Below are 19,454 nucleotides of genomic sequence, written 5' to 3' on the forward strand. Positions count from 1 at the left end.
AAATAAGTATGGAAAAAAAAGTAGTCGAGGGAAAAAATTTGCGTGTCGCTCTTTTGTGATTGTGCCTTTTCTTTGTTGGCAGGTTTAGAAAAGTGCAATCAGCCGAGAACGGTCGGAAGCTGCAGCACGTGGATCGCCAAGTGGTATTACGACTCGGAGAAGGAGCAGTGCGACGTTTTCCAGTACAGCGGCTGCGAAGGCAACGACAACCGCTTCGCCTCGCAGGCCGAATGCGAATACCACTGCCTGCCCGGCGACCGTAAGACTTTTCCGCTCACTTTTCCGCCCTGGAGCAGTATAATCACTCAAAGTGCTCCTCCGTTTTAAGACCCGCTTTGTGCGTCGTCTTAAAAAATAGAATCCGCAGCGTTCGGAATTATAGCTAGGAGAGCAAATAGGCCTCTCGTCCTTTTGTTCTAGTCTCTATAAAGTTAAAGCAGATGGTTAATTCCCAGTACGAACTAAAGGCTCAAGGAATGGGAAAAATGTAGGGCCTACAGAAATAACACAATATCTAGTATTAACAAAAGAACATTTTTTTTTTATACATCAAAGTTTTGAAATCACCTATTATCAAAATATTTCAACAATTAATTGAAAAAAAATACAGAAAATATCAGCTAAATTAACCAAAAAAACTGCAGCTTTTGTATGTATCCCGAAAAACCTGGGAAAAAAAATAAAATTTCACTTTAAAATCACCAATTTTATGAATTATGGAAAATGAAATTAAAACTTAAAAACAACCAAAAGTGCAAAATAGTTGGCCAGGGCTTCTATCAGCTACAAATACCAAAGCAATAGTTTCTGTTATACACGTTAATTGCAATTTTTAAGAAAATTGATGTTATTATTAATTCGGGAAATGTTAATTTCATCTTTTGCACTAAATTCATTGTTTCAATAAAATTCTATGCAACAAACTTAAAAGTTTTAATGGCTGAAAGAACCATTAATTGCAAATTTTGTATTCATCGGCTTCTAATTATTAACTGAAATAGTTTTCTTCTTTGACTATACAAAAATGAAAAGCCAAGTTTCTTTTTTTACATAATGGGGGAGATTCAATAGACTTAGCTCTCCCGGGATAAAAGATATCCCGGGATAAATCCAAAGTGATAAAATTTAGACCACTGTCCCGGGTTAAATATTTTTTGTCCCGCCTTCAATTTTTTCTCCCCAAGTCATTGGAGGGTGTCTTTTCTTAGCCCCCTCAACGGGATAAATATTTAACCCGCGCTAAAATCAAAACAGCTGGTAAATAAAAGGTCGTCAACATGTTTATTTATTAATTATTTATTTATTTATTCATTCATTCATTCATGGAGTCGTTTTGTAGTCGTTTTGTAGTGAATTTGTAGTCAACTTGGAGTCGTTTGTAGTCGTTTTGTAGTGAATTTGTAGTCAACTTGGAGTCGTTTGAAGTCGTTTTGTAGTCGGTTTGTAGTGAATTTGTAGTCAACTTAGAGTCGCTTGCAGTCGTTTTGTAGTTTTGTAGTCATCTTGGAGTCGTTTGTAGTGAATTTGAAGTCAACTTGGAGTCGTTTGTGGTCGTTTTGTAGTGAATTTGTAGTCAACTTGGAGTCGCTTGCAGTCGTTTTGTAGTTTTGTAGTCATCTTGGAGTCGTTTGTCGTGAATTTGAAGTCAACTTGGAGTCGTTTGTGGTCGTTTTGTAGTGAATTTGTAGTCAACTTGGAGTCGTTTGTAGTCGTTTTGTAGTGAATTTGTAGTCAACTTGGAGTCGTTTGTAGTCGTTTTGTAGTGAATTTGTAGTCAAGTTGGAGTCGTTTGTAGTCGTTTTGTAGTGAATTTGTAGTCAACTTGGAGTCGTTTGTAATCGTTTTGTAGTGAATTTGTACTCATCTTTGAGTCGTTTGTAGTCGTTTTGTAGTGAATTTGTAGTCAACTTGGAGTCGTTTGTAGTCGTTTTGTAGTGAATTTGTAGTCAACTTGGAGTCGTTTGTAGTCGTTTTGCAGTGAATTTGTAGTCATCTTGGAGTCGTTTGTAGTGAATTTGTAGTCAACTTGGAGTCGTTTGTGGTCGTTTTGTAGTGAATTTGTAGTCAACTTGGAGTCGTTTGTAGTCGTTTTGTAGTGAATTTGTATTCAACTTGGAGTCGTTTTGTAGGAATTTTTTCCTTTTTTTATATGTTAATTGTAATTTAGCGAATTTAATTTATCTACAAATAAAAAATTAGTTTCAAAATTTTAATTTTTTTGGGTTGAAAAATTTTACGTGCACAAAATTTCAAAAGAAAAAAATCCTTGTATAATTTCGCTTTGATGAAGAGGTCTTTAGAAATTTCTGATCAAAATAAATAAGCAATTTTAAATTAAGTTAGATACAGATTTTTGTGTTAGCTTTAGATTTCAATTTTGCCCTCATTTCCGTGATCCTCACAAAATTCTGATTTGAAAAAGATTTTTGTTCATTGCAATTGGCCAAAATCTAAAAAGTTCGCGAGCATGTTGACGACCTTTTAATTAACCTTTTATTAAATATTTATCCCGTGGAGGGGGCTAAGGAAAGTTATCCCCCATTGACTTGGGGAGAAAAAATTTAAGGCGGGACTAAAAATATTTAACCCGAGACAGTGGTCTAAATTTTGTCCCCTTGGATTTATCCCGGGATATCTTTTATCCCGGGAGAGCTAAGTCTATTGAATCTCCCCCAATATATTTTGAAAAATTTTAAAACTTCTTGTTTCTTTAAAACAATATGAAATAATTAAATCAAATTATTTGAGTTCAACCTTTTTTCCTCTTTACCAGACACATTGCCGCCGTATATGACGCGATCCGAATTGCACAATGATCATGTCGTGGCGAACCAAGCAGCGTCCGACGCCTCCACCACGGAGGACCCCGAGGAGATCGCGGGCGGCTTCCTCGAGCTGCCAGGGTCCCCAGGCGAGCGGACCTTCACCTTCACCAGGGCCAACTCGTTCGTCCAAATCGACGACATCCCCACCTTTCAGCTAAGGTGATTATATTTTTATATATTCGGATGAGCTCTTTTTGAATAGAAAAGATTAATGGAGAGCGCGATAAAATGTTGATTTTTGCTGTCAGACTGTCGAGGCAACTGAATCTCAAGTTCCGGACCAAGCTTCCCCACGGTATTTTGGCTTATCACGGGGTGAAAGACAGGCCGGCGGATTTGCCTCCCTACGCTTTGTACGTGCTGGTGGAGAGAGGCCAGCTCAAGGTGGTGCACGTAACAGGCGAAAATTCCACTTCTCTCACCATGGGAAAAGGTAAAATGAAAATTTACAGATTATGTATTATAAAATAATTACAGTTATAAAAAAAAATTTACTTTTTTTTAATTAAATAAACTTGAGTTTTTTATTAAACGTGTTATAATTGTTAAATGTTTTTTCTAATTTATTAAAAATAATTTTTGTATTTCAATGCCTATGCTGTTATCTATGTCTATATTCATTTTATAAATTATGTTAAATTGTTTTTAAATCTAACATATTGATGTTATAAATGTTGGGATGTGAGAGAAAAAAATATATAGTTGATGAAAATTCCATTACATAATGCTAATAGAAGCTGATCCATGACGATGTATTAATAAAAATTTAATATTGAAATTTAAGAATATATAAGAATGAAACGAATAACGAATCGATCGAATATCGAATCAAGAAGAATAAAATTTAAAATATCTCAGAATTGCCTCATTAATTTGAATTGATTTCTATTTTATGTTTTGTAAAGCAAATTGCAACAAAGAAGTAGCTACCTACATAATTTTTGTGTTAATTTTCTGAGCTTTTAATCAGAAAAATTTGTTTACCACCCCAAAATACAATTTTTATCAAGATTAGCAAAAGCTGGATAATATTTTGAAGATACTTAATTAGCAATGAACGTTGCTCTTGTAGGACTGAACAGAGACAAATGGCATTCCGTGATGGTGCGCGTTAACCTGGAGACAGGTGTTCTGGTGGCCGCCCTAGACGGCGAAGTCGAGACCACGGAAATCATTGGCCTCGGAAACGGAGACGTCGCTTATGGCGTCAACACAGACCTGCAGTCTGTTGTCTCCGTCGGAGGTAAGATATCGATATTCAAATTTTGTTTAGTTTTGGTGCGTGATTTCTTGGGTTTCTGCTAAAAAAAAAAAAATATATATATATATAAAAAATAGCAAATGAAAGTATTGATTTAATATTGATTTGGGGAGGAAAAATACTTAAATCATACTGCATGAAATATATTTTAACAAAACATTGTAAGAATATTTATTTACGATTTTTTTCTTTTCTATAAGGTTTCCCCGAGTACTCTGGTATGTATTAAAAAACAAACAAACAGAGCAGTACACAAGAAACATATTTTTCAATTTAAAGCTCATTGTGAAGATTTTACTATTCCAACATAATTCAAACTTTTAACTTCACAGTGATTTTTTTTCCTTTTGCAATAATAACTTCCAAATATTTAACATGATTAAGAATAAAGTCATACAATTGTAAGGATAATTAATAGTTTCCTATTCTGACAATTTTTTTTAATAAAAATCAATATTATAGAGTTTTTCAATGAGAACTTTCATGAAATTTAGGTTTGAGTCCAGAGGAAAGACTGCACGGGGTGAAGTACATAATCGGCTCATTTGTGGGCTGCATCAAAGACATCTCGCTGATTTCTGGCGAGGACCCTGCCTACATGGAGCCGGTGACCCCTCTTGTGGCCAACAAGCACGACCACGTGATGCACGGCTGCCAGGACAAGTACAATTGCACTAAGCAGGGTGTCTGTTTTCTTTAATTTTGCCCTTAAAGGTGCCGCACAAAACACAACCTGTGCTTCGAAGGCAGCAGCTGCGTCAATCACTACAGCCACTACACCTGCGACTGCTTCGGCACTCCATACGAGGGCGAGCACTGCGACATATATAGTCAGTCTATTTGAATTGCTTTATGAATTATTGATTCGTTCACACGCCAGTCAATCCTCTCTCGGGATTCAAATCAATTGTTTCTCCCAGAGGCGTGTTTTTGCAGCGCGCGCGAATTTCTGCTCTAATAAATTGATTAATTCTCAGAGGCAACTGTTTTGACCATGAGGGGATATTCGTACATGTCGTACAGAGTTTACGATTGGAAAGACAGAGTGCACGCTTCCGAGAACAGGATCAGCGTTGTTTTTAAGGTACTTTTAAATAAATTGTGTTGAACAAATTACAAAATATTTTTTTCCCAATGTACTGTAATATTTTTAACTTGGAAACAATAATATATCATTTAAATTTAATATACTTGTAATCAAACTTTTTTTTCATGTTTATATATACTTATAAAAAACTAAATTAGTTACATCAACGAAAGAGAAATTTAGAAATAAAAAATATTGAATTTTCAGAAATTTAATTCTTTTTTTTTATTTATACAATAATATTAATTTAAAATTTAGTTCACTATTTTTATTTTGTCTCCAAAAGAGCAATACATTTTAATTATATATATATTTTTTTTAATTCTTCATAAAAATATAGACTTGTATTTGACACTTTTGTTTTGAAATCTAAAAGATAATTGCATTGTTTGCGCAGTTGCTTTAAAAAAATTCATGTAAACTTATATCATTAAAACTAATTTAATTAATAAAATTTCTCATAAATAGTAAAAAATAAATAATAATTGTAAATAAAATTGTTACTTTTTAATAAATCTAATTGAATCCAAAATACATTTAAGTAGGCATTGCAGAAGTAAAATTAATTATGAATTAAAGTAATGCAGATTGCATTTAATCTCAATTTTTATGCTTTTAAATAATATAACATGTTCCCTAATGTAATTAATGAAGTATAAAACTTTTAAAACTATTTCAGACTCACTTTGACGACTCAACCTTGTTCTACGCAAGTGGAGAATCGCACAAGCACCACCACCTTTCAATTTCCATCAAGAATCATTCGGTAGTAATTGATCTCGATCTGGGATCTTCTCCGATTAAAGTAAGAATTAATCATACTTTAATTATTTGAACTAATTAAAACTCGCAGGTTGTGATGAGTGAGAAATATTCGGTCACTCGCGGCCACTGGCACAACGTCACAGTGGTCCAGAAAGGTGCCAAGGTCAAATTCATTTTGGACCACGAGGTGATCGAAGAGGAGGTTCCTGGAAACCACCACCACCTCTATCTAGACCCTGAAATCTGCCTCGGCGGCGGTCCTCGACCATCAAGTAGAAGAGGTACATATAAATGCAACCTGCACTGCAAAACATTTGCCCTTTTTTAAATTTAAAATATGATTGTATTGAAAAAGTACATACTTTTCTTGAACACGCTCCAAAATTAATCTTACGTTTTAATAAGTTAATAACTAAATAACATATAGAAAACTATCAAATTTTTATTGTCTTTTGTAAAAATTAGTTTTGAAGGAAATAATGTATAGGATAAGGTGTTGTTGCAAAAAAACCTTTTGATTGACACTGGTGCTGAAATCATGCTTGATTTTGATCTTAAATCAAGTTCTTTTGAAAAAGCATAACATTATTACAATCATATATAATTAATTAGGCCTTGGTTTCCGCACTTTTCTTTTCTTTGTCTTTTTCATCCCATTTTAAATTTTTTATTCAAATTCTTATACTGAATTTAATAATGTTAATTTTTATTTGTTAAATTTCTTCCAGCGGGGTCGAAGAACAATTTCGTGGGAAGTTTGAAATACGCGTATTTTAACGACGTGAACTTGCTGTACGAACTGGCCAAAGGCAGCGCCAGGGCCAACTACGTGTCGATTTTCAAACCTGACTACAAGGACGAGGACGTGCGAACCCTGCCGCTGACGTTCCCATTCCCGGCGTCGCACATCATCTGGGACTTGTCCAGCAAACACCACCTCAACCTGCACTTTTACTACAAGTCGAGCAAAGGCATGGCCGTGTTGGCCTCGGGCAACGTGTCGGCCCCGAGCCCGGGCTACTGGGAGGCAAGTTTTGATTTCGCCGGCCAGATTAATTAAAGATTGTATCGCTTTGCAGCTGAGAGTGGTGAACGAGGAGGTGCGCTTCGAACTGGTGCCTCTTTCTTCCGGCGAGAACGAGACCCAAGTGGTGGGGGTCACGTTCGACCCCAGGGGTGCTTGGCACCGGGTCGAGATCACGTACAGGGACGGCCTGCTCAACTTGGACGTGGATTACAAATTCACGCGCAAACAGGAGATCGGAGTGGTCGAGTTTGACAACAAGGTCATGCTGGCCAGCAGCAACAGAAGAAACACTGGTACAAAATTATCAATTTTATTATTAATTTTTATTTCAATATATAAATTTACTTATTTATACAAATAAATACCTATTTTAATGATTTTATTTTATGTTTGAAATATTTAATTTGACATTTAACTTATTTGTTTTTTAATAAAGCCATATTATTTAAATGAGATTTAACTTACGTAGGAGGAGAAGAATTTTCTCCTACATAAGTTAAATTTTAATTGTTTTGATAAATTTTTCCATAGCATCAATCATTTTTAAGTAATGCTAATAATTTAGTCTTTAGTATAGATTTCTGGTTTTGAAAATAATAAATTAAAGATCATGATGTAAATTAAAGCAAAAAATATTATTTGTATGAATTTGATTCATTAAAATGAAAATTGTACCTTCTTTATTACCATTCTTTAAATGACTTGTCGAAGAGTCCTCTGCTTTTATATTATTTTGTTTTCTCTTACCTAAAACCTAAAGTGAAACTTAATATGAAATCACAATTTATATGTGCAAATTTTCCCACGTTTTCTTTAAAAATCTTATTTTATAAATAAAGTATGTCATTTTCTAGAATAATTTTTTTATGCACTTTTAATCTAATTAATTTTGACCAAAATAGGTCTGGTTGGATGTTTGAGAGAAATTTGGGTGGACGGAGTGCATTTGGAGCCGAGGTCTCTGGTTCGCAGTGACAGAGCCACGGGACAAGTTTCCCTGGACAACTGCCAGCTCGTTGACCCCTGCTCCCGGCCTGACGCGTGCAAGCACGGCGGTCGATGCGCCGTGACCAACGATAAGGTCACCTGTGACTGCAAAGACACCGGATACACCGGCAAAAATTGCCACTTTGGTAATTTTATTAAAAAGATCAATTTTTTGAACTAACTTTTCAAAATTTAGCCGAGTTCAGGAGAACTTGTGAGGAGTTGGCGTTGTTGGGCTACACAAAACCCGACGTTTACTTGATTGACATTGACGGAAATGGAATTTTCCCACCAGCTCACGTCAAATGCGAGTTCAAAGAGGACGAAACCAAGACTATCATCGAGCACAACCTTCCCAGCCAAGTTGTGAGTACATTTTTTGTAAAAAAAAAAATTAAAATTAAAAATAATTACAAAAATGAATTAAAGTTTTAATTTTTATTAAACTCAAATTAAATGAAAACTCTGAAATGGATCCCGATTTGGGAAAGAATATGAAAATAATAAAATAAAATAATTCTTATTTAAAGGATGTGAGGGGTCGTCAGTTTGGAAACTTCAAGTACGAAATCAAATACAGAGAATTCACGCCCGAGATGCTGCAAGAGCTGATTTCTCACTCATTGTACTGCACACAGACGATTAAGTACGACTGCTACAAGGTAACACAATGGAGCTCTGCCCAAGCGTGAATTATTAATTGAGGCGGTGTTTAACTTTAGGCGCCCCTTGAACTGCACACGGCGACCTGGTTCAAGTCTTCGGACAAAACGGAAATTATTGATTACCTCGGAAACGTGTCGCCGGGAGTTTGCCCCTGCAAAGGTACAGAAATTCTAATAATTAAATTCATTTTTATAAATTTTGTTTTTCCACAGAAAATAACACTTGCGTTGGCGGACCGCAGACTGATTGCAATTGCGATTCCAACTCTAATGACGCAAAGTGGCTTTCGGACGAAGGAGTTTTTACGTCTCCAAAAAGTCTGGGCGTGACAGAAATGTTCTTCATGCAGCAGGCCAATCTAGATGCTGATGGTCAGGGACGAATCACCTTAGGACCCTTGGAATGTGTTGAAGCTAGTATGTTCAAACTTAAAAATAAATTTAAAAATTGGGATATATTTAATATAATCTTCTTAAATTAACATAATTTTTAACACAACTTTTTTATAATTGTTAATTTTATTTTGATTACAGACACCCAAAAATATGTCGTCACTTTTACCTCGACCCAGTCATACATTGAGGTGCCTGGATGGCGTTCGGGCGATTTGGCCTTCAGCTTCAGAACAACTGGAGAAAGAGCCATTCTTCTGCACCAGCCTCCAATCAGGGCCAACCATCCTGCCTTCACCGTCATTTTAGCCAATGGTGCGAAATTTAATTGCATAAGTAGTTTAAATTTAAAAACATTTTTTATTTTAGAAAATGAGCTCTTGTTTAAATTCACTCTCGGCGGTGGTTCCGAAAGGGAGATGAAAATCATGTCTGATAGGAAGTTGAATGGAGGAGATTGGCAGAAGATTTGGATTGATTACAACGAGCATCACGTCAGGTTCATGATCAACACCAGGGTCGAGATGGTGGATTTGAAACCGGGAGAGCGGTTTGGACCTTTCAGAGGGTCCATGTTTGTCGGAGGAGTTCCTGAGTAAGTTGAAATTTTGCTATTTTATTAAATAAAAAATAAGAACTGATATAATTTTATTAAAAGTTGAAATTACTTTGTCTCAAGAAAAAATGATTTTAAAATTGCTTAAAATCCCTTTATTTTCTTCAAAAATTTCTGTTAGCTATGCTAAATGTATATACAATTGAGCCCAGGAAAAAACTGTTTAAGCTTATTACAAAAACAAAGCGTAAAAAAAAAAATTACTTTGAAGTTATGCAACCTGGTCGGCTTTCGTGTGCCGCAGGTTGCAGTAAATCTGTTTCATCTCTGTAAAAAAAATGTTTGTCATTTTTCTGCAGTGAGCTTATAAACGAGTCTGAAGTGAAGGACGGTCTGGTGGGGTGCTTCCGAGGGCTGGTGGTGAACGGCGAGATCCTCGACATCTACGCTTACATCTCGGTGCACCTCTCCGCAATCATCAAAGACTGCAAACCCAGCTGCGACCCCAACCCGTGCCAGAATGGTGCGTTGTGTAAGGAGGGTTGGAGTACTTATGTGTGTCAGTGTCAGAACCCGTGGGCTCACTTGGGTGACCACTGCGAACAAGGTACGTCGAACACACACGCATACACTTTTAACACATTATACTATTTTTCTCTCTCATGCTGGGCAAGCTGGAAGCACTAGTTTAATAAAAAAAGGCTTCTTAAAGCTTTATTTTTGGACGTGAATTTAACCTATAATTTGGTAAAATTAAATAATAATAATTCAAGAGCAAAAACTTGATATAAAAAAGGGTGAAATTTTGCACACAAACTTGGTGTTCTCTCAAAGTCAGAGATCAGCACGCGCAGTGAAATCAACCAGATAAGTGAATAAACATCAGTTGTTCACTGTTGAATGATTTACGTAAATAGTGATAGAATATTTTTGCAATTTATTTTAGAATATTTTTGTAGCGCTTTGACTGAAAATTACGTTAATTTGATTTAAAATTGTATTAGATGTTAAAAAAGATAATCGCATGGTAATTTTTTTTATAGATAGTAGAAGAGCATGATCATGGAATTATAATTTAAATTATAGTTAATTTCATTATGCACCATGAAACCATGGCTGTAAATCAGCTTTTTTGTGGGCAGAAACAACTTCAACTTTAAATATGTATTTGGTAAGGAGCTGAAGTGAAAAGAGTTAGGAAAAATTATTGAAAAAGCGCCATTCAAACGTTATCTTGATCCACATACTAATTTATTTACTGTCCTTACATCAAAATGCAGACAATGGGACTGCCCTCATTGTTGAAGAAGAAGGTACTTTTGAGCCCTCTAGACAATAGTTAACCATTCACATATATACCCCTTCAGCTCTCTCATCTGCTCTTCACAAGAAAATCAATAGCGTAAAAAAAGTGCTAGTATAATTGGCGCGCTCTTTTCCATCTCTCTGCCATCGCTTTTGACCTCCTGCCGAACCCTTTCTCACTAGCTCCACCTTGCAGATATCAACCAGGAAGGTCTGACCTTCCGTTCGGAAGACGCGTTCATCAAGTCGGTCACGCTGGCCTCCAACGCCGCCCTGCTGGAAAAACTGCGGAAGGTTTTGTCCGAAAACATCCTGATCAACATCCGCACCCACCAAAAGCGCGCCCTCATTCTGCACGCCTACGACCACTGGAACAACTTCATCAAGCTGCAGCTGGACAACGACCTGGTGGTCTTCTCCTTCAACTCAGGCAACAAGATCGAGGTGCTCAGGGCGCGCCACGAAGGTCTCAGCCGGGGTCAGCCGGTGCAAATCGCCATCATCAGGGGCGACGGCTCGACCACCCTGCACGTCGAGGAGGCTACGGACTCGGTGGTGGCGCCTCTGCAGATCCTCAGCAACTACACCAACCAGCCCTGGATCAACCCTGAGCTGGAGACGCTGGTCCCGCAGCGACCTTTGGCGCCGCCAACTGGATACTTTGCCCTGTCGCTCGGCGGTTTCGACCCCATCGATTTCAGGTCACAGGTCAACCCTGTGCCCGGATTTGTGGGGTGCTTGCGAGGCTTCAGGGTGGGCGAGGTCGACTACCTGAACCTGCTGAAGTCAGGAACGAGGGAAAAGCCGGAAATGGTGAGCGTTTTTCTAGTTTTATTTTAATTAGTAAATAATTTTCTTTGCAATTAACTGAAATCTGAACCTCAAACTTCTAATAAGATGATAAGGGCTTTTCTTAATCTAAGAGAATAATTTATTATTAATTAATTATTTAATTAAATATTCTTATTCCTAATCCCTATGACCAAAATCCTGAAATTTGCATTGCGTGCGGAACATAAGCATATTAACTTATAATATGTTGACTACAAATTGTAATTAATATGCTTTGACAGAAGCCATAAGAAATTTAAAATCAATTAAGAAAATATGTATTTAACATTTAAAAACAATTATTATTTACTTAAATACGTTAAATTTGTATTGAAATTTAAAAAAATAACATAAAATATGAAAATTAAAATGCTTAGATATAATATACTAGTTAACTGAATTATTGTGTTATATATTCTTTAAACAGATTGTGGATGGTTGCAACATGAAATGTGATGAGGAGCCTTGTTTGAACCAAGGTTTCTGTACTGAAGACTTCTCCAAGAGCGAGGCCATTTGCGACTGCACCCACACTTCTTACACAGGTCCAACCTGCGCCGAAGAAAAAGGTGCCCACTTTTCGGGACACTCTTATTTGAAAATGATGCTCGGAGATCAAAGCCCAGAAAAGTATTAAATTAATGTTTTGTGTTGAAATTTTTGCCAATTTTGAATTTTCTGCAGATCTTTGAAAGTGCAATTTGCGTTCTCAACTTACGAGACCAATTCCGTGATTCTTTTCCTGAAAAATAATTTGGAGGACTCGTACTTCTTGGCAGCATTGGACGAGAGGGGAAAATTGGAAATCGAGGACCAGAAGAGCAACGGAAGCAACTGGAAAGCTGATTTGGGTGAGAAAAATGTCATAAACGTTAACATTTGGATTTAGATCGAGTTGCAATTTACAATTTAATCAAGCAGATTCAAGTCACCACCAAATTAGAATAAATGTGACCAATATTATTACTGTCTGAAATTTTTTTACTTCACAATTTGCTTTTTATATATTTTTGAACAGAAATTTCAATGAGATCTAAATGTCATATATGAAAACATAATCTGATATACAAGTAACAATCTGGAAAAGTTATTTGTATAAAGAAATATTGATCCAGAACACCATCAAAATAAATTAACTTGGAATCATAATTAATGTAAAATTTTACTTGAAAAAGTTTTAAAACTAAAAATAATTAAATTTGATACAGGTACCGGTTTTTCTGATGGATCCAGACACTCAGTTTTGTACGCGCGAAGTGAAGATGGCAAAGTGACTCTTCTGGTTGACCGAAAACTGCAAAAACTGGCGCAGTCGGAGTCAAGCAGTGGGGACGACGATTACGAAGATGCCGCAATTTCGAAGCGCTCGATTCCGTCGACTGAAGTCTACTTGGGCGGATTCAGCACCAACGACGACATTCAAAGTGACAGACTCGTGTACAACAATTACACCGGCTGCCTGAGCAGTAAGTTGAATTAATTTACACTGACAGGTGGGGAAAAAAACTATACTTTTTGAATAGATGTCGCCGTTGAGGTTGCCGGAGAGGTTTCTAGGCCGTTGGAGGAGTACATGGGCTTCTCGAGAAACAAAACGGAAAAAGTGGTGCCTTTCAACCCTGCCGGCGTCAAGTCTGGCTACTGCGCCGCGTTCGCCGTCGTTGAAAAATCGACACAAAATCTTCTGCCTACTTTGACCAACGTCAGCATGGTGATGATTTTTAATTTTAAATTGATCGACTTATTAATTTTATTTAAAAAAAAATAGCTTGCCACTGATAGAGAGTGGAAAGACAAGGCGTGGGTGGAGGATCCGCCAAGCAGGATTGCATACAACACGCCCTACAAAACCAAAGTCAAGGAGGCTGACAACACCAACAGTAAGTAATTTAAAGTTGAAAACAATTGGTACCAATAAAAAATCTTGTAATTTCTTGATCATTTAAATAATTAGACTATTTAGGAAATAAAAAAATCTAATTTTTAATGTAATTTAAATATTTCTGTAGCGATTTTGATTATTCTGGCCTCAATATTCGTGGTCATTGTGATCGGCTGCATCATCGAGCTCATCAGGAACAACCGCGCTTACAAAAGGAGGCAGCGCCAGGAGGACGAAATGTGGATGCCGCCGAAATACACCGAGTCTGTTCTTAACCCACCTGTAAAGATAATTGGATTCAAAAACGTAAGAAATGCCGAGAAATTGTATTGATGAAAATAATTCCTGAATAATTAAATAGCACGATGGAATCGCCCAGAATGGCACCGAACTGCAACCGCTGACCAAACACGAAGCAATCAACTCCAACCACTCTTCTCCACCAAACGGGTCGCCACCTCAAAAGAAAGTCGAAAATACAATTAAAAACGGTTCGGACAATTATTTAATTGTTTAAAATTTATTTGATTATTTATTTTTTAGACAACTCTGATGCGGAGCTCAAGTGGGAACCACAAGGAGAAGGGGCAGAGCTCTTAGGAGAGGTAAAAAAAAATTTATAATATAATTAGAAATAGCATAATCCTAGAAGAGTACTTTAAACGTCCTTAATGATGTATTATTTTAACATTTATAAAAAATAATCAATATCCGTAGCTCTTAATTTATATAATTTATTTACATAAAACCAGTAATTACTCAAAAAATTCTAGATTTAGAAATAAAAATATCCTGTGATAAATAAATAAATTTAATAAAACTATTAAATAAATAAACTTTGTGATATAAAATTTGTTGTTTTAATGTAAAATTTAGTAATAAAATTTGGCAACATTATTTATTTATTTATTTAATTTTAAAAAGTGATATTTAACACATTTAGAAAATAAATTTCATTTATAAAGGCGCATTTTGCATTAATTTTGTGTTCGATAATGACTTTTTTCCAGCAGAATGATGAGGTGAGCGACGCCATGATCCAAAGCCTGGACCATCTGGACATGGAGGAGGGCGACGACGAAGTGACCGCCGAAGCCGACCGGTCAAGCGAAGAGCCGGTAAGTTCAAGTCTGGCCCACTTGGCTCCGCTCAGCTCGATTAGCGAGGTGACTTTGTACATGGGCAGCAGGCTGACCCTCAATAGCACAGACGATTAATTTATTAAACTCTGGAACAAACGAAAAATGGAAATCCAATGCAAATTGTTTTTAAAAATGATGCAATCAGACTCAAATGAGAGATAAAAATATTTTCTCCCTGTGTACTTTTCGGATGCGCGAGTCCACCATATCAAAAAGTTGAGTGTACAAAATAACGGAGCGGTATATTTTCCGGTGTACCTTGTTTCACCATTCATTTATTTTCCACCATCAAAGAACCAGTTTTCGTAAAAATAAAATGTGGTGTGATTTTTCGTCCATTTTCAATGCATAGTTTGCGCGGGCCTTGCAACTTTAGCAGTTGGAAAATGAAAATCTCTTGAGCTATATTTTACAAGTTTCGATTCTATTTTGTACACCGAGAGAGAGCTTACAATTAGATGAAAGAAAGTGCAATCATATAAATCGGAGGCACAAATTTTTTGTAATTTTAATTGTTCACGACCGTTTTAAAATTTTTAATTAGATTCAAAAAGAGGTGATAGGAGGGATTTTTGAGCTTGCTTTTAGAGGACCAGAAAGACGGAGGCAGTTTTTGCGCATGTAGTATTTTTTGCAGTGATCTCCACCAGCAATTCTAAAATAATCAAATATTTAATTTTAATACGCAGAGAAGAAAAAAATCTTCTTAATCAGTAGCATGTTTTGGGCCAAATTTAGTTCCTCTAAGGGTTTAAGAAAGAGAAATTCAGCTCATGCATTCACGAGCAAATAATAATTAGAATAAAAATGGAAAAAAATCCGCTTCTTAGTGGCTGAATTTAGAGAAACGTCTCGCTGCTATTTTAGACGCGTTGAGAATTTTAATGTGCATCTCTCAGCAAATTTGAAAAAGTATAAAATTCACATTCACTTTTAGAAAGAAAAGTTTAGGATTAAATCCTCACAAAAATTGTGATTGAAACATAAATATTAAAAATGTAAAATATAAATATATGATAAGAATTTACGGTGAGGAAAGTTACCAGAGATAAAAACAAAAATTGCGATTGCTGTGTTCTGCGTTGACGAGGCTCTTGATTAAAGTTCAAAAAATAGCCAGAGAGAAGCGTTTTTCAAAACTTGCGTAGCACACACTACTTTAAATTTTACCAAAATTTCGTTCCCTTTAGGCCTGAAGTTGCAAATACATATATAAATTAATTGTCTTTCATCAAAGGCCTATTGTAAAATAGATATGATTGCGTGAATTATTGTGTTCATCTCAAATCCATGCATGCATGATTACATTGTCAAATTAATTCGACGCGCCTTCAGGTCGGTGGAAAGTTCCAAATAATTGAATTAAAATTAAAAATTGCGATTTCAAAAGATTTCCACCCGCCTGCATAGCGCGTTTGTGTGACGAGACCATTTATATCAAAAGTGGAAAAAGACAGCATGACATGTAAATGTTGCTAATTAAACACAGAGAAACTGTGCGACTATATGTGTGCTGTATACATCAATATGTGTCTATCTCGCATCATCATACCTTGCATTTAGCAGAAGTGAAAGTGGACCTTTATCAGTTAAGGTGAAAACAAAAAACAGGCGCAGGATAAAGAAAGAAAGAAAGACAGGATTGAGAGAATCGCCGTTACGGTGCCAACAATAGGACTTCAACTATGATATTTTGCTGTGTACTTAAAGTAATCGATACAAAAAATAATCTTGTGCCGCTCTTTGAATTACTTGCCGCGCGCTCGACGAAGTGAAAGAGAGAGTTAATTGTATTTGCCTTATATCACAATGTCAGACATAAAATTTTGTCCCTTGATTTGTAAAAAAGTATTTTATTATTACATTGTACGTCATCGTATTTGTGATTGATATGCTTCTTGTAAAACTACTTACAAAACTAACTTGAAGACGCGATTGAAAAAAAAAATAATTAATTAATACAGTAAAAATGATCACTTGCTGTGTGAATTAAGCGGAAAATGCCCTTTATATATAAATTCCTCTTTGCGCTGGCAAAAGAGGAAAAATCACCCAATTAGACACAAACACACTCGCCGGATTGAAAGAGAGCAGTCTGTATTTTATGTTCCATATGTAGAGATATTTACGAGTAATAAAAAAGGTCACAATGCTAAACAACCTTCTTGTTTTATGGCGTCGTTTTTGTCCAGTTTTGAAACATTTACTAACCGAAAAGTCAAATCAGACAGCTTTTAAAAATTCAATCAGTTTAAATAATTCGGACTTGTATAACTCTGATTTGACTCGCTTCAAAATCTCTTTTTCCTTTATATATAGTTTTGAATGAAAAGTAGACACAAATGTCAGTGCCAACATTTGTAATCGCATCTTGTTGGTGAGTAGCCACTTACTTTTTGCTGAATTTTTAATAACGCCTGTCCACACGCAACAATATTTTTGTAAATAATATGTTAATTATAATAAGTCCAGCATGTTTTTGTTTAGTTTTTATTTAATTTTTTGCCACGATAAGTGACATTTTTGCTGCAATTGTAAATGAGACAAGATATGACGAGAGTTGTGCTTGATTAGAACTCCAAAAAGGGGACAAAATTTTATTAACTCACCTCCATCTCACGTCCATCGAAAATGTTGCATGAAAACTGTATGTACATAATTTTAAGTGTTTTTTATGTTCTGGGAGGAGCGCTTTCACTTTTCTGGAAAAAACCTATTTGTGCTTTACTTATTTGTTTGCATGGATCTTCCTGTACCATTTTATTGTCTTCAAAATTATGTAAAACGTGTCCTTTGGTGTATTTTAAATTATTTTTACAATCGATCAGGATTTTGATTAATTTTATTACCGAGCTTATTTATTGCCCAGTTATGATTTTTGCCTGCCGTTTTGATTTTGATTTCGCATGATTTTGTTTTTTGTGTAGGTTTCAAAAAAGGACCCGTAGAGAAGACTTCCTTTGTAGCACGTTACTTTGCTTGCACACCTTATAAGCCTCTTGTATAATTAAAAAGGTGAATATTCATTTGCATACTCACTCTATACTTTCTGCTGACTAGATTTAAATTTAAAAAAAGAGAAAATTTAGAAAATTAAAAAAAACTAACAGGCACCAAAAGAATTGATTATTAAAAAAAAAACTTTCCACTAACTCTAAATTTATTTTGGCGGCCAATTTGGACTGAAGTTTGGTTCGATTGCAGAACTCCCCTGTTGCGAGCACCCCCGTCAGCAACCACCACCGGCCAAAGTTCACCGACGCCGATTCGATAGTCCTGCCGACGCGGCCCAGACGCTGGAAGCCAAAATTGTCCCCGGACACGACCGCAGTGCCAGTTTTCCTCTCCGAGGGCCAAAGGACTTACGGCAACCCAGTCAGCTACCTCGGCGGGCCTCTCGTCAAGAACATCCAGCGTGCCAGCAAGGAGAGTGTCTTGTCCCTAGATTAGGTTTGGGCCCAGGTGGAGGTGCATGAATCTCTTTTGCTTAGTTGCCCTGCCGGATTACTCACGAGACAAATATGAAAATAATTTTCTTTTAAAAATTTCATTTTATTTTTGTAATTGAGAATTTATTTTGAGATTCTGAGAAGAAAATTAATTTTGAGATAGATTTTGGATGTTATAAAAGGTCACAGTGGAGCCTTATTTAGAGGGAGAGAAACAATGATTTGAGGAAGAGCCTAATTATTATAAATATAGCAGCTTTTTGCAACAATAAAAGTATAATTTTCTCATGAGTTCTCCTTCTAATTGTTGAAAGAAATTTATCACCGTTGTAAATAATAATAACTGTGGAATGCATTTGTGCAGGTGTACATAAACTGTGAAATTTCAAAATGTAGCTTTTACGAAAAGTGTTCAAAGTTTTATTATTTTAGTTGAATCAAAAGAGTCTCCAAAGATCTGTAAATATCCATTTATAGGCGAGAGTTGTAAAGTTTGTCATTTTATTCATGAAAGAGTATTTTGATTAAAGTCGGCGACCAACTGATGAAACGCACCAACGCTTAAGTAGAATAACGAAGAGAGAGATATAATATATATAAAGCATATATTATGTTATTTTTAAAAGTAAAATGGAAAAAAGAGCTCCTGTTTTAAATCACAAAATTGATTGCAATATTTTCAAATTGATATATATTTTAAATTCGTATATAGTGCCATGTATAAATTATTGACGACGAGAAATAAAGTATACCAATTAATATACACCAGAACAAAAGTCGTCTCATTCAATGAAAACAAAATTAATTTATATAGGTTGGTTCGATATTAAAACACACGTTGATGTCCATTGAATATTATATTTATTATTATATGTTTATATAACTCTACTACACACAAAACAGCTGTCCACAAAATGAAAACAATGGGAATGAAAATTAGATGCCATTTTGCGCGTTTGCCCGCAGCAGAGAGACGTGATTTGCTTATTCAAGTGAGAGTTTTGTTTGTTTTCTTACGAAAAGTTTTGGTCTCTTATTTTTCCCATTCTCTGGCGCGCAAACGCATTATGAAAACGCGAGGAAATATCCATTTGTCATGACCTTGATTTGGCAATTTCTCCATAAAAAGCAATAACCCTTTTTACACAATTTTTTCATTTTTAAACACGATTTATCTCAGTCGCAAATTTTTGCCTTAATTTTTTTCCGTAATATCTCTCAATGAACCATAATTATATATACTTGCGAGTTTAAATATGCATCTTTGACATTTTCGCTT

The 19,454-nt window shown here is 35.7% G+C and overlaps 1 protein-coding gene across 10 annotated transcripts in view; it reads left to right on the forward strand.

The window, feature by feature from the left end:
- The window catches only part of LOC132195817 (axotactin), a 45,027-nt gene extending 26,087 nt beyond the window's left edge, over positions 1-18,940 (forward strand). For 4 of the 10 annotated variants that reach the window (XM_059618042.1, XM_059618041.1, XM_059618043.1 and 1 more), the window contains exons 3-33: positions 83-259; positions 2,774-2,984; positions 3,074-3,258; positions 3,898-4,068; positions 4,287-4,304; positions 4,581-4,749; positions 4,801-4,916; positions 5,064-5,170; positions 5,853-5,978; positions 6,027-6,219; positions 6,667-6,965; positions 7,018-7,258; positions 7,868-8,098; positions 8,149-8,318; positions 8,483-8,614; positions 8,675-8,777; positions 8,831-9,034; positions 9,152-9,325; positions 9,380-9,605; positions 9,926-10,173; positions 11,068-11,684; positions 12,130-12,332; positions 12,387-12,553; positions 12,911-13,168; positions 13,226-13,413; positions 13,471-13,582; positions 13,712-13,890; positions 13,946-14,075; positions 14,128-14,189; positions 14,595-14,702; positions 17,931-18,940. In XM_059618042.1, coding sequence (XP_059474025.1) covers positions 83-259; positions 2,774-2,984; positions 3,074-3,258; positions 3,898-4,068; positions 4,287-4,304; positions 4,581-4,749; positions 4,801-4,916; positions 5,064-5,170; positions 5,853-5,978; positions 6,027-6,219; positions 6,667-6,965; positions 7,018-7,258; positions 7,868-8,098; positions 8,149-8,318; positions 8,483-8,614; positions 8,675-8,777; positions 8,831-9,034; positions 9,152-9,325; positions 9,380-9,605; positions 9,926-10,173; positions 11,068-11,684; positions 12,130-12,332; positions 12,387-12,553; positions 12,911-13,168; positions 13,226-13,413; positions 13,471-13,582; positions 13,712-13,890; positions 13,946-14,075; positions 14,128-14,189; positions 14,595-14,702; positions 17,931-18,176 — 5,771 coding nt within the window. In that variant the 3' untranslated portion in view covers positions 18,177-18,940. Of the gene's footprint in view, positions 1-82; positions 260-2,773; positions 2,985-3,073; positions 3,259-3,897; positions 4,069-4,286; positions 4,305-4,580; positions 4,750-4,800; positions 4,917-5,063; positions 5,171-5,852; positions 5,979-6,026; positions 6,220-6,666; positions 6,966-7,017; positions 7,259-7,867; positions 8,099-8,148; positions 8,319-8,482; positions 8,615-8,674; positions 8,778-8,830; positions 9,035-9,151; positions 9,326-9,379; positions 9,606-9,925; positions 10,174-10,846; positions 10,880-11,067; positions 11,685-12,129; positions 12,333-12,386; positions 12,554-12,910; positions 13,169-13,225; positions 13,414-13,470; positions 13,583-13,711; positions 13,891-13,945; positions 14,076-14,127; positions 14,190-14,594; positions 14,703-17,653; positions 17,742-17,930 lie in introns of all 10 variants that reach the window. The other 6 variants (XR_009441691.1, XR_009441692.1, XM_059618046.1 and 3 more) reach the window with 6 other exon arrangements.
- Positions 18,941-19,454: the final 514 nt, after the last annotated feature.

This window comes from Neocloeon triangulifer, unplaced genomic scaffold (assembly GCF_031216515.1).
Source record: "Neocloeon triangulifer isolate White Clay Creek 2 clone unplaced genomic scaffold, ASM3121651v1 ptg000011l, whole genome shotgun sequence".
Lineage (NCBI taxonomy): Eukaryota > Metazoa > Arthropoda > Insecta > Ephemeroptera > Baetidae > Neocloeon > Neocloeon triangulifer.